Source organism: Alosa sapidissima, chromosome 7 (assembly GCF_018492685.1).
Source record: "Alosa sapidissima isolate fAloSap1 chromosome 7, fAloSap1.pri, whole genome shotgun sequence".
Classification (NCBI taxonomy): Eukaryota; Metazoa; Chordata; class Actinopteri; order Clupeiformes; family Clupeidae; genus Alosa; species Alosa sapidissima.
In genome coordinates this window covers 32,208,150-32,234,103 of record NC_055963.1, presented here as the reverse complement: position 1 = coordinate 32,234,103, position 25,954 = coordinate 32,208,150, and the positions used below count along the sequence as shown (strand labels likewise).

The 25,954-nt window shown below is 39.7% G+C and overlaps 1 protein-coding gene across 2 annotated transcripts; it reads left to right on the top strand.

The window, feature by feature from the left end:
• Positions 1 to 2,513: 2,513 nt before the first annotated feature.
• Positions 2,514 to 24,503, top strand: LOC121712835 (RNA-binding protein 39-like). Of its 2 annotated transcripts, XM_042096888.1 has the most exons (17): positions 2,514 to 2,895; positions 6,709 to 6,782; positions 8,457 to 8,506; positions 8,658 to 8,840; positions 11,258 to 11,323; positions 11,475 to 11,528; positions 11,947 to 12,064; positions 13,253 to 13,405; positions 14,137 to 14,274; positions 14,711 to 14,776; positions 14,923 to 15,127; positions 15,437 to 15,523; positions 18,067 to 18,099; positions 18,669 to 18,780; positions 19,895 to 20,000; positions 23,487 to 23,565; positions 23,690 to 24,503. In XM_042096888.1, exons 2-17 carry the CDS (start codon positions 6,732 to 6,734, stop codon positions 23,788 to 23,790), a joined length of 1,602 nt encoding a protein of 533 aa, XP_041952822.1. In that variant the 5' UTR covers positions 2,514 to 2,895; positions 6,709 to 6,731; the 3' UTR covers positions 23,791 to 24,503. The 2 variants fall into 2 exon arrangements, with proteins under 2 accessions (XP_041952822.1, XP_041952823.1); XM_042096889.1 differs by lacking the exon at positions 18,067 to 18,099 and having other exon boundaries at positions 2,515 to 2,895.
• The last annotated feature ends 1,451 nt before the right edge of the window (positions 24,504 to 25,954 follow it).

Genomic DNA, 25,954 nt, shown 5'->3' with positions numbered 1-25,954 from the left:
GAACTACAACAGATTGCAGGTACAATGGAGTTAATTGGGAGTGATCCGGCTCTCCATAAATGGGCTCTGGTTTCACTTACCAGAAGATAGATCCTTCTAGTCGGCATCTAGTCATAATCGTCTACCGCCCCCAGTTGCCGTGGTTACCGTGGCTAAAACGCCCCCAAGGGGGAAAATGGAGGTGCACCGCTTGAGTACAGAAAACACCTATAAAAATATTAAATCTTTTAGCAAACATCAATAAACGGCACGTTTGCACTGAGAGTTATCTGTGTGTCAACGAGGTTAAGGGTAACATTAAGTTCCCTCATTTTGCTAATTCCAGTTAAACGGAATTGTGAGTGTACTCATTGTAGAACTGCTTTCAATGGCCAGACTGTGTAGCTCGGTTTAGCAAGCTAAGCCTTTTGCCGTAACACCACATACTCATAAGTTGCATCTGAATTTATTCTCAGATGAATGCACATTCCCTACAATGTCTGTGGGAAAAGTTTTAACAAGTAATTTGTACTAGTTGGTTATGTTACACTGACGATATAAACTTAGCCAGTTAGCAACCTAATGATGCTACCATCGAATATAGCTTCCAGAGAAATGTGTTGTCAACATTGCATACACTGGGCAGTTAAGTAAACACAATTACTTTAAATTATTGTGTTCAGAAACAAGCAGAACTCCACCTGAATGTAAAATGAATGTATAAAGTCTAACTGCTAGCGAGTTCGCCCATTGACTTCCATTGTGTGATGTTAGCATGCTTTCCCCCTCATTTCCGAACGTCTTAACCGACTGTATATACTAATTGTGCAGACGCTGTATCATAAACACAAAACAAGCAGGGATATATCATGCTTACGAATGAAATAATAGCCTATATGAGAAATGGCAATGAGTTTCTCATCAGTTTTCTATCTGTTTATTCACATAGACTAATGTCAAACCTTCCAGTGGGAGCTTGTTTTATACTGTTGCAAATGTCACATGAAAGCACTTCCCCTTTATTAGCTGGATTAAGATATTCTCCTCTATTGTTCAATTCAAAACTAAAATCCCAGGAACTGGGATTTTAGTTTTGAATTGAACAATAGAGGAGAATATCTTAACTATTTTTTTTTTCCATTGGTTTACAGGGTTTTACAGGTTAGAGTATGTTGTCAAATAAGCAATTACTTCAATTCATCGTGTTTCCTTACTCTCTGACAACATATTGTGATCATTTTTGGAATGGTTACAGTTTATTTTCCATTGTTTCCTATATACTGGTCCTTTAAAATAGGTCTGTGGGACTACTAACATTGGAGCTGCTCTTCGATAGGAACGCAACCGCTTGGGGCGCTGGTTTTCACTTTCCTTCCCTATGTAAGAGACCTATGCTGACTGCATCAGTGCTCAAAGTATTCTAAAAGTGTTAATAACTAACTAACTTCTATTCAAGTCATATTTCTGGGACTTTCTGGGATAATTATTTCTATTTTGTATTCACTCGTTAAATGTTTATAGAGTTCAGAAAGTTCTCATCAGGTGATTTCAGATGTTTTTGCCAGCACTTCATAAAACTCTCATAGTTTGAGAACTTTAAATACTTTTGGGACTCCTTGCTAATACTTTTGGGAATGCTAAAGTCTTTTTATTAGTATTTTACACTGATATGGCATGATGACAACATAAACACAGCTAACAAAGGTATTAAATTGCAGTAGCCTAATAATGGAATATTCAACTAAGGCAGTGTTTCCCAAACTTTTTTTCTGGGGACCCACTTTTTAAAAATGACAGACTCGCGACCCAACTCATGACTGTGGTAGTTAACAAACTAGATCCTAACAGAAAGCTGTTAGCTTTCCTAAGTTATATAAGGTATAAGATAGGGGTATTACACAACATAAATTGTCACAAGGCTATGCTGGCGACCCAATAAAATCTCCTACGACCCACACTTTGGGAACCAATGAACTAAGGTAGGCTGCTGTTGTTCACAGCACTAAGCTATGGTTACTGATATACTCCGAGTCTCTGGCCCTCTCTTACAGCCAGGCATAGTGAGCTGGCCCTCGGAAGAAAAAGTTTGGGGACCACTGCGCTAGCCCATTAATACGCTATTCTAGAATTAATCGTTCAAAACATAAACGAAAATTCCACTTTTCATGGGTTTTACGATTTAAGGGTTAGAGTAATGTTGTCAAATAAGCCATTACTTCAATTCATCGTGTTTAGCTGTGTTTATGTTGTCACATGACACATGATCATTTTTGGAATGGTTACAGTTTATTTTCCATTATTTCCTACATACTGGTCCTTTAATTTACAACAATAGCCTACCATAGACTGTGTAAGAAAACATGGAAAACGACTATGTATCGTCTAGTAAGCATCACCACCGTAATATTATAAGGAAACAGTAAAAAAAATCCTGCAACAATAACAGCTCGACGCTATCATGCAGGTGGCCGACAGGTAACGTACGAAACAAGACAGCAAAACAGCACTAGCCCCTGCACAGTCCTTCATGAAACCCCTTCTGCCTTCTCTGTCGTCAGTCAACGGCAGCCTTCTCCCAAGCTGGTTCGCTGGCGAGTTACCCAGGAAGTCGACTGTGAGAAACAGAAGTTGCAGCTATCAACAGACACTTCGGTTTAGATTATATCCTGAAATATTTTGCTAACGTTACCTAAAGAAATACTGTGTGTGCATTTATTTAAAAAGCAACCACGGAACATTGAAGAGTGTCGAGTTTATAACTGAACTCTGTGACGGTGAGGAGACGAGCAGTTCGAAACTTGTCCTGTCAGGCCAGGCCTGGCCTTGCTAACTACGCAGCTAGTAAATATTAGCTTGTCTAGCTAGCTAGCCGGATACCTTGAGGAAGTCAACGATACTTGGGACGTAATTGAAAAGGTATGCTTTTGTATATTTCTGTTTCTATAAGTTTGTTTGTGATTTACATCTGTATTATCACGATTTCAATAACTTATGCTAGCTACTTGTGATTGCAGCAATATTACCCACGCTGCGGCTTGTGGCTGGAATTAGCTTCCCAGCTAACGTTCTATGCAGCTAGCTACGACTTGTAAGCTAGCTAACCTTAGCTGACACGATTAACGTAGCTGTAGATTCGTGTCGTTCGTGTCATACCCAAAATAAATGAACCAAGCACGACTTTGAAAGACAAAAGTGTTCGACTTCTTTTCTTTTTGAGTCAATCAATTTGGAAGTCAGGGACCTCGAGACTGCTGATATTGGCCCTGTATGTAAATCAATGTTTCGTGTGCACCAAAAGGGTCTCCTTGGCGAAGTTATGGCAACCACGTTTAACATCTGTGTCAAGTATTTGTATTCTCTCAGGATTTAACTACTTATAAGTATATTCAACTCCAGGTGGTAATAGTGTGAAGTCCCTGGTAGTACTGGCTAGCAAAATAAACAGTAGAAATAACGCCAACACGCCAAGCATTTACGCCAGTAAAAAGATAAAATAAAATAATAATAAAAAAAAGCAGAGCAGGAGGTATTAGCTGAGCTGGTTAGCTGCAACCAGTTAGCTTCTAACATTACTTTCAAATGCTGCTAGGCCTATAACGTGAATTTTACTAAAAGTTCACTTTCACAGAAGCTCTGAATAACAGGGCAACAATCAACAACGTTAAGTTGTATTTTGATTAAATAGCATTTGTTTTTATTTTTCATTGTTATAAGTAAATGTGCTATGATTATAACTTATGGGAAGTTTGAAATTGCCTTCACAACGATTACTAAAGGAGGCTGTTACATAATGGTCTTCACTCTCGAATTATTGATAACATGGTAAGAACCATATTCTCTGTGCAGTTTTGCAAACCAGATATATTTTGCCCCCAACTTCCCCTCTGTCCTCTTTCTATCTGCATTTTCAGTGTATCAGACGTATACATTATGCTACTATTTTATGGGCAGAAATTTATGTCAAGGTGTGGGGCACATTGGTGTACAGCATGATTGATTGATTATTTATTTATTTATTTATTTATTCATTCATTCATTCATTCATTCATTCTTACACTTTTTTACAATTTATCTTTGAATGAAATTGAAGACCCCATGCTAGTGGGTTTTCTCCTGTAACGAAATGCCAGTTGAGTTCCAGTCCTCTAAGCCTGACTAACTTTTAAATAGGTTGCACTGGTGCATGTAATGTTTCCACCAGCACATTGTCAAATTTAGGTGCAACCACCACCACACCTTATTGTTGCAGTGGGCTAACTTCATCAGCTGTCCTCCAGGCCCCTAGCCATTGCCTGCTTTGCCTCCTTTTCACAACACTGCCATTGCAGAGTGTGGTAAGACACACCTGTTAAATGTCAGGGGGGCTGTTACAAGTATGAGCAACTAAACGATTAATCAGTTAGTTGTTGACTTAAATTAATCTCCATCTATTTTCATAATCGGTTATTCATCCAATACATCCAAATTCTCTGATTGAAGCTTCTTAAACTTTAATATTTTCAGCTTTACTTACTCTTCTATGACCGTGAGCTCTCTATCTTTGGTGTGTGGTAGGGGTGGGCAATATACCGAATGCTTGATATATCGCAGTTTGCTGTATGTGAGATACATTAAAGTGTTTTTGCAAATATCGAGTATTTCACAGTCATAATTTTTTTTTTTAAGCGGCAACACTTGCATTGGCAAATACGCACACATCTCACTTTCCCACACATGGTTTTCTTGTGCTAAATGTCCGTCTATGCTTCCTCCAGTGTGACTTTTTAAAAAAAAATTTTTTATATTAAACTCCGAGCATTATGGCAGATTAGGTTACTGTCTATGAGTGCATCTGACTTGAACCGGTCTGAAAATGTAAGCGCACCATGTCTTATTTATCAACTGATAACCGAATAATTAAAGGAGAATTCTGGTGTGATGATGACCTAAAGTGTGTTGAAACATGATACCGAGTGTGAACGTATGTCTCATAGCCCATCTCAGCTTGTCCCCTGCACTCCAAAATCTGGCGCTAGTTAGCCTATGCTACCAACAGCTTTTTCAATGGGGGTGCCTCGGGCATCTGCCTAGCCATGCAAATAAATCACTGTTTTACACCATTTACGAGGCTCAACATATCTCCACACTTCATTGGTAGACTTCCGAGGGCCCTGACATTTAAAACGAGACATTGAGAACTTTGAAAAAGCACTGGTAGTTTACTTACAAGACTATTTATGCCCACTACATACTCGCCGCACCCGACCGGTAGCACGACAATGTGACGTCAAAATGACGTCAAGCTGCCTACTGCCTCCCTCCCTACATAGAGAGCTGTCTCACTAGACATGACTTTGGATTAAATGCATCTTTTAAAAATGAGCGTAGCACTCTAGAATCTTTGGTTAACACTACGGTATGACGTTAGCAAAGGCCTGATGTTAAACTAAATTAGCTTACGTAAGCTAGCAGGCTAACGGTATAAATGAGTTTTACGGCCGGCAGATATATAAGACCAGACGCTATTAATGGTTACAACAATGGCATAATCAGATAGTAAATAGTTTATTTCTAATCTGTAATCTGCGAATCTAAGCAAAATAAGATCACACAAATGACATTTTTCAGCAGATACAGCAGCCATTACCGATGTCATCCGCCATGTTTGTTTACCTTTCACAGCTGTTTCAGACGTTGCCGCAAGGGATTATGGGTAGGAGGCAGCATGAAGTGTGCATCGATGCTGCCTTCAAAAATGACCGTTATTTGGGAATTCTAAGATATCTTAAAAGGCAGCAGAATTTGTTTTTTCGGTTTCAAACCGCACTTGCTGCCTTGCTCCCCAGTTAGATATCTTAAAAGGCAGCAACTTTACCCGTTTCGAACACACCCTGTATCTTCACAAAGTTTAGCGTTTGCAGCTATCTTGAATTTAGTCACGATAAGTCGAGCGACAAGTAAGAATGAACAAGTATGATAAGGGATCAGATTCCAAAAATAATTCTGTGGAAATGCATGGATTCCAGTTTCTTCCAGTAGCAGCAACTGGAATCCATGCATTTCCACTGAATTATTTTTGGAATCTGATCCCTTATCATACCTGTTCATTCGTACTCGTCGCTCTTCTTATCGTGACTAAATTCAAGATGGCAGTGAACAGTAAACTTACTGAAGGTACTGTCTGTATAAATCGTCTTGTAAATAAACTACCAGTGCTTTTTCAATGTCAATTCTCAATGTCTCGTTTTAAAAGACAGGGCCCTCGGAAGTCTACCAATGAAGTGTGGAGCTACTTTGAGCCGCGTAAATGGTGTAAAACAGTGATTTATTTGCATGGCTAGGCCAATGCCCGAGGCACCATCATCGAAAACCTGTTGGTAGCATTGGCTAACTAGCGCCAGATTTCGGAGTGCGATATCACACCGAACTTCTCCTTTAAGACAAAGCGTTTGTGTTGCCATAGGAATGAGATAGAACTTATGGTCTGAGCGTTGCGTTACGCTTGCCGCTTGCCGCTGGCTAATGTGATCCCCCGCCTTATGTTGACCAATTGCTGATTGCATTGCTGATTATTATAACTAAGCTACAACACATCCAGAATCAGCTTCACAACGTAAAATAATCACGAATGACAGGAAGTAAGATTATTGGATAAACACATTTTCACATTCCCAGCAGGCCTTGTTACCACAGCTTTACCGATAAATGTGAGTGTTAAGATATTCACAATAATCTTCCTCCTTTTTGTAGATTCCACTGTCTCTCAGGACACAATGGCAGACGACTTTGATATTGAAGCCATGTTGGAAGCTCCTTACAAGAAGGTGAGTCCTTTGCTCTGGGTCTCGTTGGAAGGATGGTGCTAATGCACTACTGCACATCATGTGACAGAGTCTAATATACACTAGGCTGCTCATAGCTATTTTAATTTCATTGTTTAAAGTATGATTGTGTGTATCTGTCACTGTGAGAGTTTTGGTGTGTGGTGTGATACTTCAGACAAAATATCCAGAAACGTGAATAAATGCCCATCTATCTCTCTTTGTAGACTTGCCTAATGATATCTCACCTCTACTCCCCTGAATTCACCTTTGATTCCAGTGTGAACTGTGAAAAAAAGTAAGGTAGTAATTGCGCAATGTATTGATGTACTGTGATCCCCTAGGTAAAAAAACAGAGCCTCATCTTAGAACATCCAATCACCTATTCGGTCGCAACAAGGTGAATGCCCATGGATGTCACAGCGCATTTAACCTGACATGCCACAGAGACAGTATTCAGATTTTCTGTCGGCATGGCTTGAACATCATGTGGCCACGTTAGCTGTTTTGTTTTTTAAAAAGTGGCCAAAATGTTAATGTTTATGTTTTATCACTTGTCAGCTAATTTCTCACTGTGCCAAATTTGGCTCCTGGTGGTGACTTGTATTGGGCGGGTTGGTAGTGCTTTTGACAACATTCCATCTTTTACACATGCCACAGATTTACCACCATTTAAATATGAATACTGTCTCTTTACCAAAGTCTGTTGCTATGATTTTCAATTCGTAAAATCAGCATCTTTTTTGCATGCCTTTAATACCAGTAACATTTAAAAAAGTTGATATCTTTTTTTAAATTATCCTGTAAGCTAGAAACTTCATCAAAACTCATATGGCATCATAAACACAACTTATCTCCATCAGAAAAGTTTTTTGTCTGTACTCTTTCCAAGTGAAACTCACAAATACAAAAACACAAAACTAGCTTAGAGTGGATCACTCCATGCGACTGGTACAAAAAGAGACATGAGATGAATCTGAAATGAAGCTATAGGATTTATCTACTTTATTTTCCTTTTCTGATCTTTTCTCTACTTGAGGTTTTGACTGGTGGTCTTTTCCATTTAGCCTATGTTTTTGGTTTGGTTTTTGAAAATTCAGTTTTCTTTGATTCGGTTTCTGTTTGGGAGTCGATATTACTAAAGCAGTGTGAATCCCTGTTTGCTTCAGGGCGAGATGTGACAGAGGTGCCCTCGAGCTCTAACAGTCCAACAGCGAAAATGGGTGAAGATCTCATGGATTCTCAGCATCCACAGGAACTCTTTTAGCATGGCTACAGCGGGCTATAGGCATAACATTAGAGGGGTATTGGTACTCATCAAACAAGAGGAACCTTCACTGGACTTCATGGCTCACTATAGCATGCCTCGAATGGGAAACTCCATTGTAGAATCAGTGTATTTTCTGTTTGGAGACAGATTTGATTTATTGCTACTAACATAAATAAATAAATAAATGAAAAGCCATTGATAAAGAATTGGTTTGGGTGGGAGGAACGGGTATTTTATGACCAATCCCGCTTGTAGTAAGTAGTCCTGAGAGAGAAGTCTCCTTTTTCTGTAAGAGTAAACTCATTAAATGATCATATTCTGTATTTTCTCTTCCCCTCCCTGTTCCCCTGACGACTTGCTCTGTTTCCTCTGCGTCCTCATGATGTTCTTCTATCAACCCCGCTTAGGATGACCACAAATCCTCTAGTGCAAATGGCCACGAGGAGCGCAGCAAGAAGTAAGAAAAAGGCTCAAAATTATATTTTGAATAATGTATAATTTTGTTCAGTGTTCAATTTTGAAGCACATATTATATTCCTTTTGGCGAAAGTGTCAAGTCCTGCGCTCAGTGTGTGTGTGTGTGTGTGTGTGTGTGTGTGTGTGTGTAGGAAGCACAGGAGCCGCAGCAGGAGCCGGAGCGGCAGTCCCGAGCGTCGCCGGAGTAAGAGCCCAAAAGAACGCAAGAAGAAGAGGAGCCGCAGCCGAGACCGCCGGCGCTCGCGCAGCAGGGACAAGCGCCGCTCACGCAGCCGAGAGCGCGCGGGCCGGTACCGTGGACGGAAGAGCCCCTTGTACGTGTGAACTCTTACCTGCACCCCACACTCCCTCAGCCAGACACTATTGTGTTCTTTGTAAATATTTGCATTGACATTAATCTGCAAGATTTCTGGAGAAGCACAACACACACTGTCAGTGAGTCTTTGCTCGATCAAATGGAAGGAAGTAAAAGTAGGTTAAAATTACTTAGCGCCACATGCAGCTCCTCTGTCTCAGGTCAGTAGTCCTTTGGTGCTGCACTTGTAACTCTTAGCTCTCTGGTCTCTGCAGGAATGTGCTCTAAAACGGGCCAGTATAGTGAGGACAGTGATTTCCATGGATATTAGTTTCAGCACACACCAGGGTTACCCAAACAAGACTGTCATTGTAAGCAGTCAGTCACACTATCATAGTTCACACTTCGCTGTTGAAATTCTCTCATACTACTAGTAATTCAAAGCTGGTTGCTCATTCCTTAGTTCCTCTGAATGTTTACTAATTTTTGCTATAGTGTGTGCAATGTTTGGGGACATTTGCCTGTCCAACTAAATGGATATGTATACTACACAACACTAACCAATTGTTGCATTTAAACTTGAGGTAGTAAGACTGACATTATAGCCCTTTCAGACTGAAAGTAATATTGTTAGGGGTTATGTCCTAACCCACTGAAAGCATTATGCCTAGGGCCATATACACTTCTTGAGGTTAAATGACTTTTAGAAGCTGCAACTGGTTATCTTACAAAACTGATATCATGTTTATCTGTGGTCTGTCAGAAAGGGCCACAACAACCCACCAATGTTTATAGCTTGTGCTGTACTACACAGTTCTGACTCTGGGGGGTGCTATTTCTCCAGTTTCGTCTTTTTTTCTGCTGCTTCAAAAGCAGTTTGAGATTAATGCAGCGTTCCAGCTGTCTTGTAAATGGTAACACTGGGTAACTGGGAATTGCGTCACATCCGAGTAAAAAAATATGGATGTGTTCCAGTTTTAACCAGATCTAAAAACAAGATGCTACTGTTTGTTAGCAATTGTCTGTTGTAAGTGATTGTTATCAGATATAGCTACCATAATAGTTAGTAATGATGCATTGCACAGTATTTTACACAAACATAGCCATATATACACTACTAGTCAAAAGTTTGGAGACGCTTACACATTTCTATTCAACTGCATTATAGACAGAATACCAGCTGAGGTCATTTGCATTGTTTTTTTACTCAGTGCAGCAGTTTTTAGATTACATTATGTGCTTACATAATTGCAAAAGGGTTCTCCAATGTTTTCTCAGTTAGCCTTTGATATCAGATTAGTGAACAGAATGTACCTTTGCAACATTGGATGAATTGTTGCTGATAATGGGCAATGTAGATATTGCATTAAAGATCAGCCATTTCTTTTACAACAGCAGAGAACCCTTTTGCAATTATGTAAGCACATAATGTAATCTGAGAACTGCTGCCCTGATTAAAAAAAAACAATGCAAATGATATCAGTTGGTATTCTGTCTATAATGGAGTGGAATGGAAATTTCTAAGTGTCTCCAAACTTTTGACTGGTAGTGTGTGTGTATATGTCGCGTTTGGTTTCTCAGCATACATGTACGTAAATGCTGCCACCATCTTTGTCCAGTCATTTGACGTTCTGAACAAGCTCTGGTCGCGTCCTGAGCAGCTCAAAAGATGCTGGACTTTTGTGCTGCATTTGGTTATTCCAATGCAAGGCATTTAAAAAACTAAAGAGCAAGGAATAACATTTCACAGGTAATAAGCTGTTAAGATAGAACAGGCCTACTATGTATTATATTTATTTTCCTCCACATAAATAGTGTTGAATTATCCATTCCTACATGTAGTTTATCTACCTTCAGATGTAAAATAACATCAAAGGCTATCAGTGTATGCGTTTAAGGCTTTATATCCCAAAAATCCTACAGCTTGTCATTACACTCCATTCCTTTGCCGGTAAGTGTTGACTGGACATGGCGGCTGCGTTGACGTATTCCATCGCATAGACTTTAGCGGACAAGGCGACATCTAGCTATATATTTATCTATGAAACGTAACAACATAGCGACAGATATAGGCTGCTTTACTATAGTTTCTATCACTGATTTAATGAGCCACAAATAGGATAGAACAAGTGTGCATCTTCAGCCCTCATTTACTGTTAATGAACAAAGCCATCTTGAAAATTGACACTTGGGGTTTGATCGAGCTGACAAGTAGGAATTGTAACCTCCAATTGCAACCCCCTACTTGTAACTGGGAAATATGACTGGGAATACAACTTATGAGTTAAACTGAAATGCAGCATCATTTCAGACTCTTTGTTGTATCAGCTGGTAGGGTGGCCCCTCAGACCCAGCTCTCTGCTGTTGTGCTACAGTAGTTGGGTTGTTACTGCGTGGTGTATGCTTCCAAAAAAAACACCTTGTTTTATATCACAGCTTTGGGGCGAAATTTAACGGTGGTCCTGGAGGGAAGATCGTCCCACCACATGCCACCAAACAAAGGTTATTATGATCCTATTCCTCACTCGTGTGGGTGTTTGCCTGATGAATGTCTTGCTAATAATGAACACACACACACACACACACACACACACATACACATAGACTTTTGGTAAAACCTGATCATGTATTTTATGCTGTGTCTCTTTTCCAGCCGACGACGCTCGCGAAGCAAAAGTCCCTTCAAGAAAGACAAAAGTCCCATCAGGTTTGTTTTTGTTTTTGTTGGTAAGCTGTAATGACGATATGATGATATGGTGTTTGAGCAACCATACCATATTGCTTTTCTTTACATTTCATGATACAGCAAGTATTGCTAGTCAGTTTATTGTGATTTATTTCTTCCATATATTATATTTTTGTTTATGCTGGAGATCTCACCTGCCATCTTGGTGCGTTACATTTGTCCTCGACTGACTATCAATTTCTGCTATTTTTGTTAGAAGTGCAGATGTATCCACCAACATACAATTAATAATAAAATATAATTCTATGTAAATCTATTGCAATACCACACCACTATGGAGCTGTTATACAACACTTTTTATGTCTACAAATATATGGTCGTCTTGTTTAGATTAGCTGAATCCTGTTACCTGCTTTTGAACCTCTGTTGTTCTTCACAGGCAACCCATAGACAACCTGACGCCTGAGGAGAGAGATGCACGCACTGTTTTCTGCATGCAGTTGGCAGCACGTATACGTCCCAGAGACTTGGAAGACTTCTTTTCGGCTGTTGGCAAAGTAGGCCACTAACCGTGCCATTCCTTGTCTTCATTTTTTTTTTTCACCTTTTACCGCTTTTCCATAGCCCTTTGTTGTTGTTTACCTTTCTTGCTTTCATGTAGCCTGGCAGCAGGTTTTGCCAGGTTGGGTTTAACAGTGGTTATTAGGTGTCAAAAAAGAGTGTGTGTATATATATATATATATATATGTATATATATATATATATATATACTTATACTTATACTTTATACAATGAACATCACTAACTACTCGGTGAGTTGCACAGTTTTAAAAACGAACGTTAAGTAATGTTTTAAAGACATGTTTGTGCATGCCCATAGCCAGCCACTCTGAAACAGTCAAAGGCGATTCAAAACGAGTCAGAAAGCCTAGACAGGACCCATCGTCAAAATTTCAGTGTCCACCACTCTAGTTCATCCAAAACAAACCAGAAAAGGGACTCAAAGTGCTAAATACCGGAACTATCCTTTAATTACAGAGTATATGGTTAGGAGGACAAGGCCATATAAACCTTTCTAGGTGCTCTTATAACCTGTGGCCACTCAGTTTCCCCTAGAATGATTTTGCAACGGAGCAGGCCAGTCTGCAACCTCTAAATAATAAGTCTCATTTTTTCCACTACTTAAAAAACACATTAGTCAGGGGAGTAAAAATTATGGCAGAGAGATGTAAGGGTTTATGGAGGACTCTGGTTTTTATTGGTATTTATTTGGTGTACTATGACACCTGGTGGTGAAAAAGCCAGAATGAAGGTATTTTGACAAGTAATTAATTCAAAACATTTTCTTACAGTCTCAATCTTTTAATTCAAAGCACATTATGGGTAAATGTCATACAACTGTTGTTTAGTAGATGCAGTGCTTATGTCATCCCTCACTTCTTGCTCTATCGCAAAAAAACATAATTAAATAGTTGGTGCAATGAAATTTAATTGTTTCATAACAATGAAAATGATATTAAGTTGCCATTCATCTCTGTTTACTCCATCTATTGTAGAACGCCTTGTAATGCATTTGCAATGCATTGCTGTAACCTGAAGAAGGTGACTTGTGTTTGCTTCTTTTGACCAAAAACCCAAGGGATCTACCCTTTTGCTCTTCCATGTACTTAGCTGTGATTTATATTTTTGTTTGATTGTATTACATTGTAGTGTAATATTTATTTGTCTTAAAATGGTCTTCACAGGTGAGGGATGTGAGGATGATCTCAGACAGAAACTCCCGCAGGTCAAAGGGCATTGCCTATGTCGAATTTTTGGAGGCCACCTCTGTGCCACTGGCTATTGGACTGACGGGCCAGAGGCTACTTGGAGTGCCAATCATCGTGCAGGCCTCTCAGGTGGGCTTTGGATGTTATATTAGGAATGAGGCAACAGCAGTTTTAAGTGCCTTTACCTGTTATGAAGCACATGTTCCAGCCTGGGTCATTTACCCCCCTCCCCCCAACATTCAAAATCATTTTTATACTTCAGATTGTTATCTAGCCTAGTCATATTATGCATAATTTGAAAGTTTGGACTCTTGGGAATCAGACAATCTTTGTTGAATTGAAATAGAATTGTAAATATTTATAAATTTTTGTAATTATTTCATATTTAGTGTAGTCATTCCAGATCTGAACCCCTGAAGTATAATCCAAATACAAGCATGAAACTTTACAGTGTTGCCTTTCATTTGAGACCAAGATAATGCTTCTTCACAAAGGGGTCCATATGCAGTAAGCATTTGATTGTCCGTATGCATTTTGGATAACCAAAAGTCCTATGGGGAGTTTCCAAATGAAATGTGGTCAGTTCATAGACTCTTGTTATCCGAAAACAATATTCTAGCCTCTGTAACTCTGTGTCAGTACATCACACAGTTTTTCTGAATTTTTTCCAAGAAACTACAGTGTCTAAGCTTTCCAAAGTGGTCAGGCATTTGATCATAGGCCAAAGTGTGTAGGAGCAATGATCTACTGTAAGTAGATTATGTGCAATGTCAGGCAAAAAAAAGTGGGGCTGAGTATATAACCCTCTGCATGTGTGCATCACATCTGGAAATGACTATCTAATCTTGTTTTGTGAGCAGGCAGAGAAAAACAGGGCGGCTGCAGCGGCCAATAACCTCCAGAAGGGCAGTGCTGGCCCTATGCGCCTGTATGTGGGATCGCTCCACTTCAACATCACAGAAGACATGCTGAGGGGCATCTTCGAGCCTTTTGGCAGGGTATGCAGGAAAATAATCGTTATATTTAAATATGATGTTTTCATGATCATTGGTCATAATTAACGGTTAATTTGATTAATTGCACAGCCCAACTTTGGTGTATGTCACATCGTAGTTTGGCAATAATTTATGATCACTCTGCTTTCTGTGAGTTTTATTGTTGTATTATGTAATATTAGCTGATGTATCACACCCTGGCAACAATGTAGTGATTCTCTGTTGAAACATTCAGTGACTTCCTCAAAAATGCCAGCTTGTACAGTAAAACTAGTCTTTTCCTTATTATTGCATTGTGTGCCACTCTTAACAAGAGACAAAAGGACTGGTAATACCCCTTAGTTGCCTGTCCCAAACAAGACTGTGTTTCTGTCCCACTTCAAACTGCGCAGGAATGTGCTTGTACTTGGTTGATGCTAGTGTGTTTGATCCTTTTCAGATTGAGAGCATTCAACTCATGATGGACAGTGAGACTGGACGCTCCAAAGGATACGGATTCATCTCTGTATGTTCCCTAAGCACTCTCAAACCCTTGTCCTTGGTTGTGACGTTACTGTCAGATTTCAAAACAGAACATTTGACACTTAGTAATTTTGTGCACTTGTGTTTACATTTTGGTTGGTTTTGTTTGTCCGTTGTGCGTCCATTAAGTTTGCAGATGCTGAGTGCGCCAAGAAGGCTCTAGATCAGCTGAACGGCTTTGAGCTGGCTGGCCGGCCCATGAAGGTGGGTCACGTGACTGAGAGAACGGACGCATCCACAGCCAGCTCGTTCCTGGACAATGATGAGTTGGAGCGCACCGGCATTGACCTGGGGACTACTGGCCGCTTACAGCTCATGGCCCGCCTTGCAGAAGGTAGGGAGAAACGATTGTGTGTGTGAGAAAACAGGGGGGTCTTAACTGGAATTAGCTAGTTTAGCATCTTTTTTGTTTTTTGTGTGTGTATGTGTGTACACTATCTCTGGATAGGTTAAATGCACAAGACAAATTTCCTTCTGGACAAATAAAGTAACTCGTTTCAAGTGACAAGAAACTGTCTGAAGTAAACTCAAATATGGAATACATTTTGAAGGGCAAGCTGCCTATTACAGAACCAGAAAGGAAGATCTCTGGCAGATGCACGATAGGCTTGGTAAGCAGATGTTTGTGTGCGTGTGTTTTCAGGCACTGGCCTCCAGATCCCTCCAGCTGCCCAGCAAGCTCTTCAGATGAGCGGATCCATCCCTTTTGGCAACCTTGCAGCTGTAACAGGTCAGTCTACTCATCCAGTCCTGCTCCACCCACCATAAACCCCCCCAAATCTCAACATTCCTCAGATCCATTTGCCTCCACTTCTGCTCCTCACTTTGCCTCACTGCATGACGCCTGAGTTGGCAACTGTCTACAGAATACTCTTGCATTGTCCCCCCCTTGTAGATATTTACCATTGTGAAATTCATATTTATGTCATATTCCTCATGCATTTGCACACTGTGTTCTGCCACAGAAAAGCAGGGCATTCACTTTGCATTCCACTTGGCAATGGGTTTGAAGAATTAGTATTACTCTGATGGGAACATCTGCTTATCACATGGAGGTGCTGAGTGATGCTGAGACATTTGAGACAGATAGATGGACAGAGTTATTTCATTTTGTTTATCCCAGAGAGTCTAGTCAGACGTGGTGCAGATGAATGGAAGCCTGAATAGCTTGGCATGGTTCTGAACAAAGGTTTTGATATTTCTAAAATGTCTAAAAGTAGGACAAGTTCTTTCAGAGGTGTATTTATGAACAGAGATGTAATACTGTCTGTCTACAGTATCTGACAGTATAACTCACTGGATCTGGAATAGTATAAGCTAGATATATTGGTTTGTATGGGTGTTTATATTCTCGATAAAATCACCATAATTTCCCCTTTGACAAGTACAGTCTATGGGTTGCACTTGGTGAAGACAACCATGTGGTTGTAGTTACTTAATGAAGATGCCATACAACTATTCTGATGAGTCAGATAAAACGGCAAAACACTTTATAGTTTAACAGGGCTTAAATTTCACTGCAGGTTTTGCGCATAATTTGTTCAAGTCCCACAACTCTAGCCATCATAATGCGAGAAATTCCCGCATACACTTTTACAGCCTGTCTAATGACGTTAATATAATCATAAAGTGGTGTGAATTCGGTACTATTGACCGGACAGATCAATTACCGAGTTGAATTGAACATAGCCTCATGCAGACGCAGACACACACGCGGAGAGAGGGAGAGAGAGAACCACTTTGCGCTTACGCAAATAGGCTATTGCGACCATGGCAAACTTTTACATCTGGAAAGAGCTCCTTGGTAACTAGGACCTACACACCACAGAAATTGTGTAAATCCCCCCTACATGAATAACCTAAGGGGGGAATTCCCGCCTATTTTGAAAAATGAATTTTAAGCCCTGGTTTAATGTTGAGGTCCGCTGGCTGGAGTGAGTGCCCCTACATACTATGTGCTGGATCATGGGAAAATGCCTGAATAAATGGTCAAATATTCAGGGTCATTTTTGAGTTAATATCAGTTTTTAACTAGTTGTCCCAAACCGGAAGCTCAGTTGACTTTGGCCGTTCATTTTAAGAGGATATATATATTAGGGGTGTGAATCTCTCATGTAAAAGACGATACGATTCGCATCTAGATACATGGGCACGATTCGATACAAGAAAAGATACATGTTCATAAAAAAACAATTCAGTATGATTCGATGCGATTCGATGCAGTTCAAGAATGGAAAGCATTCTGAAATATTTTTTTATCATTTGCTGAAGGTGCACATTAATTTTACATTATCAATTATCATGGTCATGGTTGTCAATTAGGCAAAAAAAATGTGTGAATATGATTACCTAAACTGAGGTTTGTATCATATACTGTATTGAAATGAAAAAAGAATAGTCTACATTTCAGTCGAACACAGCAGCAGTTTTTTTTATAAACTTTATTATAAATAAAGTTATAAAATGTATAGATTTTATAGAGTTATATCTGATTGTTTTCAAGGAGCTGTAGCCTTTTGTTGAGGTAAGACTAAACCAAAATAAAATAAAACGGTGCTTAAGACACTCTTGGCCTTTTCTCATATAGCCTACAAGAATAAAATAGGCCTACATATCAGTGAACTGTCTGGGCTTATTTTGCTCCAACGGTAGACCTAATATGCAGAAACCTATAATGCCACTGAGTGAATATGAACAAAATAATAATAATTCGTGCATCGTTTTAGCAGAAAAGGCTAAATTATTCTTTAATATTAAGGAAATTAATCTTGAATTTCCCCTTGGGGATCAATAAAGTATCTATCTATCTATCTATCTATCTATCTATCTAAATCCCTTCATCAAACGCAAGGCTACTCCACAGACTATCGTTGCTGTTTAGGAATGCTATAGTAAGTGTTTAATTTCGTGCTGGATTTTGAAAAACAAAAGAGTAAAAACTGTCAAACAAACGACCCATCTTTTGTCACAAGTAGATAAGAGACAAGTAGAGGGGCGGCTGGTATCTTTCCATCCATTGTCTAAGTAAACAGGAAGTCTAGACATCAACTAGACATCAGTCATTCTGACAGTAGCTTCCCACTCACTCACCCACCCACCCATAGTTGAGAGATAACAGAAACTACAGTTTGCATTTGAGATGAGCCTTTCCATTGGTCTGTGCTTTTGTGCATGTGTTTGTGGTCATCTCCTCACTCACTCACCACCAGTATCTGATCTTCTTCTGTGTGCTGATTGAGCACATGCTGTAATCTCTCTTCTTCTGATCCTTAGATTTACAAGCCATGTTGATTCAACCCCCAGAAGGTGAATTTGATTTACCCGTCTAATTTTAAAAGAACAAAAAAAACCAAGACATGATATCCTTTTTTGCTTTCATATGCTGCTTCTTTCAATGTCACGGCACAGTCCACAAGGATGTAAATTCCTCTTAAAACGTCTGGTCTCATTAATATTCTAGTGTTTCATTGGTATTTTGTGGTATGGCATCATTTTTTGGAGTTAAAAGTGGTATGGCATATTTTTTGGAGTTAAAAGTAATTTGGTTTGTTATAGTAGTGTTGGACAAGCGCTTCTGTTGTCTTAATTATTTATTGTTCCACTTCTCTGTAGCAAATGCATCCTTAAATGGTACATTCGGACCACAGAGAGATGTTAACTCAAACCAGCCTCATGGCCATTTTAAAAGAGTATCATTATTTTACTGATTGTGTTAAACAGAGAATTGTAACAGACCTTTACAAGATCACTTCAAGTGCCATACAGAGACCTGAGTTATTGTGCTGTTAATGTATCAGAATGATTCTGCCAGCTCTCAGCTCCCTTTTTGTAGCTCTCAGTTGGAGTGAACTTGTGTTGTGTTTCTTCTGTTGTAGCGGCCGGAGCCCCAACGCTGAACTTACCCAGTATGAACCAGGCCATGAACCTGCCCACCCAGCCCCTGGCCACACACTGCCTTCAGCTCTCCAACATGTTCAGCCCACAATCGTGAGTGACCTCTTCTCTCAGGACATCAGTACTTTCTGACAATATCCCCTTTGATGCACAGATGTCAACTTTATTAGTGCTAAAATCTAAATGGCTATGAACGCTACTAGAAGACTTATTTCAGTATATTCTTCAAACAGCTGCTCTTTTGTAACGGGTGCGAGTTAAGTGAAAAGGAAGGTAACAAAGGAAAAATAATTGAAAAAAAGCATGCCCTGAAGAAAGCCATTATTAAATGCAATCTTGCAGCATATTTCAAAACAACTCCGATTAGAACAATCTGTATAAATGGTTAACATCATATTCAATACAAAGGTAAAGGAAGCTAATGTATTGTGTAGTAGTCTAGGTTAGACATGAGACATGTTGCTCCATCCCCACAGAATTAGAAAGACTATTCCATTGTCTTTATCAACAGCAGTTGGTACCAGTAAGGCTAATGAATTTGTGGACCATTGAGACTCATTTGGACCACCCTGGGTGTTAGCAACCCGGGTTGTGCCCGATTGGTTGTGATTGGTAGCCTAATCGATCTGCTTGATCGACCCAGGTCAGGAGGCAGGTAGAGAAGTAGAGGTGGGTATCGCGGGTTTTCGACATAAAACAGGGCTTACAAGTCATCACGGACTCTGCCGAAATTCAGATGTGGGCCATTGCCATTTACAATTTGAAAATTGATGAGTTTTTTTGCAGGGCTCCAGAGTCTGACCAATTTGGAATTGTAAATCATAAGTCATAGGACAACCTGTATAGGACAGTAATTAAGGATAAAAAGTGAACCTGCTGCGGTGTTAAATGCGATGTGGTTAAAAATTTGCGTGCACCTAACTTTTGTGCTGGTGCACCTAAGAAAAAATGTTAGGCGCACCAGTGCAACCAGTGCAAAAAGTTAGTCTGGAGCCCTGAAGGGAATACTCAAGAATTGTCAAGAATGTCGGCACCAGTAGAGTAAAAATCCTGATTTACAATGGCTGGCAACCCCTGCCAAAGTTCCTGGCATGCAACTGCTATTGTAAAGTAGAGGGGAGCTCCAATTTCAAATTAATTTACCTGCCATGTTCCATGTGGGTTGACATTTTGGATGCACTCTTTAATAACTGTTATCTCCCGATAGTGAAAATGAACCTGGCTGGGATAAAGAGATCCAGGATGATGTCATTGAAGAGTGCAACAAACATGGAGGAATAGTCCACATATATGTGGACAAAAACTCTCCTCAGGTGAGTTCATAAAATATGCAATACAGTGCTGTATTCTGGTTTGAGAAAAAAAAATTGTAGGTAAAATGGTATATTGAGAACAGAAATTGTAAGTGAAATGGTATATTTACTTGCTATAATGGTGTTGGCAAGGGTGGGGTCCAGACCTTGAAAAGTGTACGTTTTGGTAGCTGTATCACTCGTCATGCTTGAAAAGCCCTAAAAAAAACCTCTTACGGCCTCCTTCCTTCCTCTTTTTTCAAGAAAACTAATGAAAGTAGAGACTCCACATTTTGTACTTTTCCTCTCAGGAGGCAATACTGAGGTGGTATGCCTGGGCAATAAATCGATAGTCGTATGTATCGCCATAGACAATTCATGAATAGCAATAAGAAAATTGTTTGATATCATTTTCGTTAGTTATTTAAATGCGTGGCATTTACACTTCGGATGAAAGAGTAAACTTCAAAGGTCTCCCTCCCCGTCACGTAAAACGCCCATCATGACCCAAAATCTTTGATGATATATATATATATATATAAATTATTATTATTATTATTATTATTATTATTATTATTATCATCAAAGAATTTGGGTCATGATGGGCATTCGTCAAGCGTGTGCTGCTAAATATTTTTAATTTTACACCTTCAGTGTTTTCCATACGTTGACTAATCTGTGGCTGGGCACCACGAAATCAAAACCGGCCACCACACATTGATGTTCTATGTTGTAGGCCTACTATTTAAATTAAAGATGAGAGAAAATAATTTCATTGAGCTGCACTTTTTACTCACACAGCCTTTCCTGGCCCCGCCCGCTCTCTCTCGTAACGAGCCCGCTGCTCCTCCTCTGCATGTGCAGTTAACAAAATATTTATGATTGTTGAAGGATTGTTGTTGCCACATAGAAGCACTGCATAGAACACAGTGGGCTAAATTGCTATTAAATCCGCTTAGCATCGTGACCATGCTGCGCAAATTTGCAGCATTAAAACTGCTGCATTAAAGTTAAAGTAAACTCTGCTAAGGTCTTATCACAACATAGTACATCGAGGAGACTAAACTAAGTTAAGTTACAGTATGCAATCAAGCAGTATCTCAAAGCTAACGTTAGAATACTGTTTGGGTGTCAAGTTTAACATGCTTACTTGCAGCTGCTTATTCGTTACTAATGCAGGGCTCATTTTATTGACTGAATGTTTGCAAAATCCCGATGTAAATGGAAAAGTGTTTTCCAAGACTCAAAAGTGCTTGTCCAAAGTACGAACCGTTATTTGAACTAACTACGTTATGAATTGCATCCACACAGCAGCCTTTTAACTGTGTTAATGTTAATTGCAAGGATTCCCACACGAACGTTTTAAAATGACAGGCACTCAATTAGACATACACTACTGAACTTTATTGACTGCTACCTCTGACTAAGAATGCATTACTTTGCACTTGTATAGTCTTTTATTTTGGAATCTTAAGAGCAATAAACATATATTGCTATGTTAAAGGATTCATGTTTTTTTCATTCAGATGTTCAGAAGTTGCTATTAGTGAATTAATGGGGAGATAATCGAATCGAAATCGAATCGGACTGAAAAAATGAATTGTTAGATTAATCGATGCATCGAAAAAATAATAGCTAGATTAATCGTTTAAAAATTAATCGTTTATCCCAGCCCTAGTGTGTATGTGTGGGGTGTGTCTGGCATAGAGAAGCAGCGTTAAAATTATTAAATTTTAATGAATTCAGGGTTCCTACGCAGTATGGAAATTTGATTTGATTTTAGTAATTTCCAGGTCTGGATAAGTATGGAAAAAAGAAAATAGGGTATGGAGAAATATTTGTGTTTCCAGACTATTGCATCTACAGTACTAATCACTTCACTCAGGTCATAATAAACCATTCCTACTGTTGTGTAGCTTAAGATGTCAGTCCACATCATCAAGATACAATTGAATGGGGGTCCTCAGAAAAAAATCTCTCCCACAAGGGGACCCTGGTACCAAAACCAAATCGAAAACCCCAGTTCTATGCACATGCCCTATACCTAGCTCTGCTATTTTCGGCTAAAACACTGGTAGACTTTTTTTGATTTTGTAAAAGTTACCAAGACATGGATACTGCATTATCTGATAAACTGTTATTGCAAACAAATAATACTGTTTACGGTGATTTCTGAGGCCTCTGCCAGCAGTGCACTAGTCTCCAACATATGTAGTATGCTGTATCAAATGTGAGTGCACCTTCCAAAACAGCACTTCCCCATCGAAAAGTATCCAACAATGGGCAAGTGTTTTCTGAGGGCTAACGAGTTAATAATAAACATTATTATACACAGTGTTGGGAACGTTACTTTAAAAAAGTAATTAGTGATAGTTACTCACTACTTGTTCCAAAAAGTAACTGAGTTAGTAACTGAATTACTCTATGATAAGAGTAACTCGTTACCAGGGAAAGTAACTATTTGCGTTACTGTTACAAAAAAAAGTTGCTATATGTCAAAAAATTTGAATTTTTTTAGATAGATGGATAGATAGATAGATAGATAGATAGATCCCAAAGGGGAAATTCAAAGATATTGCACATCCACAGACCTACGGTTGACTTCAGCCTGTGTCATAGGTTTTTGTTGTGAGGCAGAAAGATCGAGCTTTTGCTGCTTGGAGGACTTTGCTTCGAGTCCTTCTTTGCTAGTGGATGGCGAGCTATCATCTGTGGTGGGGAGGTATCGGTGTTTTTTGGCCACTAGCTTTAGATGCGTGTGTGAGATGCTTCATTAAATTACAAGTCTTCGCTTCAACATAATGTACACATTACATGCACGTTCTTGCCTTTGACCACAATGAATTTGAAGTAGTGCTTATATCTCCACCTTGAAAATGCCAACTTTTCATCGTCGGATTGCTCCTGACCTGCTGTTTCGTCGAATCTCTTTTAGTGTTGCGTGTGTGTGTGGCGCGTGTGCTGGCAAGTGTGTAAAAACACTGGCTCTAATTGGCTATCATGAAACATGACTGCCTTAGCCAATTATAATCGCCTACGTCGTTATTAACCCACCTCCTCACTGTGAGCCAGGGGTGCGTTCAGATTACACAGTTTATTCAATCAATGCATAGTAACGCACCGTATTTAACGTCCAGTAACGTTAACGGCGTTGTAACGACGGGAAAAATAATTAGTTAGATTACCCCGTTACTGGAAAAAATAACGTCGTTACCTAACGCCGTTCTTTTAAACGGCGTTATTCCAAACACTGATTATACAGCTCTTCACAATGCTAATAGAACACTCCATTGACAATATCTAGAATATTTGAATATTTGAGTATGGAAAAAGAATGGAATTTTGAAATGGAAAATGTGTAGGAACCCTGTGAATTTCTGTGTGTGTGTGATCAGTTAGAGATTAGGGCTTAAGTCTGTTGTACCAGCCTACTCTTTGGTGTTTTGATGCCCTTCTCTGAAAGTTTAATTTATCAGTCTGCTGAAACCTCATCGCTCTCACCCTCAGGGCAACGTGTATGTCAAATGTCCAACTATTCCTACCGCAATGGCAGCAGTCAACGCCCTCCATGGACGCTGGTTTGCAGGTTAGACGTTACTTTCAGTTGCTTATTTTTCTCCAGTTTTGATTTACTCTGCTGTTCCATGTGTATACTCACTGAAGGCTGCTAAAGTGCTGTGTTGTATGATCTGTGGTTTTGTCACACTCAGGAAAAATGATCACGGCTGCCTATGTGCCCCTGCCCACGTACCATAACTTGTTCCCGGACTCTGTGACGGCCACACAGCTCCTGATGCCCACACGCCGGTGATGCCCAGTCGCTGCTGTGTCTAAACATGTACATAACGTTCCGCTCAGAGGGGGCTTCCTTTACGGCCTCCGCGTCTCTTCAAAAGTATGACCCCCCACCCCAAACCACACACACGTACAGTGGGACTGGTTTAGTGTAGTTGTCAGAGAATTTGGGAAAGAGACTGCCGACGGCTAATGGCTGTGACAAACTGGTTTTATGAAGTTTTATTTAGCCTGATATCAGTGCCCACAGTATCCCTTTCATGACTGGAGTGTTTGGGGTGGCTCTCATGGAAGAGAGATTATTTTGAAGGCTGCAGCAGTTCTTTATGAGAAGCAGGGCTTTGTGGTTTGTTTTTCTGTTTGTTCTTTGGTATGCTTTCCAGTAGTGCACTTGTGTGTGATTGGAAAATTAAAAACCTCTGCATTTTGTCATGCCAGGACTAAAGTTGCAGTTGGCTCTGAGTGAGTGTCCTGTGATCATCTTGTGTATATAAACACACATCCTTTTAGTCTTCATACATTTTGCAGCTCACAGTTTTTGTTTGTTGCAATTGATCAGAAGGTCAGAAAAGAAATGAGAATATTTGGTTTCTTCCCTTCTTCGTTACCCCGCCACAAATAAACAGAATGAGGATGGATTATCAGAGTCCACATTTGTAACTTTTTGTAATCAAGAATTTTGTTTTTCTAAAGAATGTCTTGATTAAACAACAACTTGATGAAACAACATTTTTGATATCTTGTGCAAGTGTGATTGATTTTTTTCTGATTTACTGTAGACATTTACTGTAGACATCAGTTAACTGTACAGTCCCAATGCTGGTTTTTAGAAAGGCATGAGGGACCTAGCCTGGCGAGCCAAATTCATTCAAAACGTGAATAGTCTGGTTACTAGAGATTGGGAATCGTTTACAAGTTAGCATGGTGACCGGCGTAGACATAGGTCTGATCTCAAAGGTCTATTTGCATACGATCTCTCTTCTCGGTCCTCCAGCTCGTGCCCCAGAAATCGTTCAAAGCTCAACGTCATCGAGGATGTCTCATTTATCTAATTGCAACCAGAGGAGGCAAGACCGACGAGGGAGGTGGAAGGCCGATATGCGTAGCCTGGCTCAGCCCTCCTACGTACTTCCGCTTAATTTTCATTTTCCTTCACTTTGTTTAGGGACCAGGGATAAGTGCCTTGTAAGGAAGGGCAGAACGGTGGCAGCTGGGAATCACCCTCACAACTTTCAGGCTACCACATGCTAGACCAGTTCATCAGCCACTGCACCACCTTTTATCAACAGCCGGTTTAGAATAAACAAAACATTAGTTTTGACCTTATGTAATGTAATTGAGGTTTTTATAATGTAATGAAGTTCATACGGGCAAAATGTGTTTGTGAACTACATTGTTGGCCTTAATTCGTTGTCTGCAGTTTCTGTTTAACTGAGGGATTTGCTCAGCCATAGACACATCTCGTCTCAGATTCATTGGGTTTAAAGTTAGTAAATAATGATGAACAAAAAAAACAGTCCAACAGCCTGTAATCAAGATTTGATAAGTAGTTGGATGTTGAAACATTTTCATCTTGCATCTGACCATATTCAGTTTTCAAAATCAGTTTATTTGAGAGCTATGTTTTGTAAACAAAGGAGATACTTTTAAATGACATTTATTAATTTAGCATACACTTTTATCCAAAGTGATTTGCAAAATGAGGATTGACATTTAAGCTGCATTCCAAAAGAAAACCTCAGGATAACAACTTTATAAACACTAGATAGATAGATAGATACTTTATTTATCCCCAAGGGGAAATTCAAGAAAAAGACTAAGACTACCAGAGGATGAGTACAGAAGTTCAAGTTCTAGTGCTAGATCTCAATCAAAGAGAAGTTCCACCTCTGAGACTGATACGTATATATATACTCTTTTGGTCCTGTGAGGGAAATTTGGTTTCTGCATTTATCCCAATCTGTGAATTAGTGAAACACACTCAGTATGGTGAAGCACACACTAATCCCGGCGCAGTGAGCTGCCTGCAACAACAGCAGCGCTCGGGGATTAGATACCTTGATCAAGGGCACTTCAGCCGTGCCTACTGGTCGGGGTTTGAACCAGCAACCCTCCGGTTATAAGTCCGAAGCACTAACCAGTAGGCCACGGCTGCCCTCAATACACAGATACAAAATTCT

What these genes read in the sequence shown, in the direction of transcription:
- LOC121712835 (XM_042096888.1), top strand. Translation starts at nt 6,732, where the DNA reads ATGGCAGACGACTTTGATATTGAAGCCATGTTGGAAGCTCCTTACAAG. An exon ending in TGGACAAAAACTCTCCTCAG is followed by an intron (nt 20,001 to 23,486) that starts GTGAGTTCATAA and finishes TCTCACCCTCAG; the next exon opens with GGCAACGTGTATGTCAAATG. An exon ending in CCATGGACGCTGGTTTGCAG is followed by an intron (nt 23,566 to 23,689) that starts GTTAGACGTTAC and finishes TGTCACACTCAG; the next exon opens with GAAAAATGATCACGGCTGCC.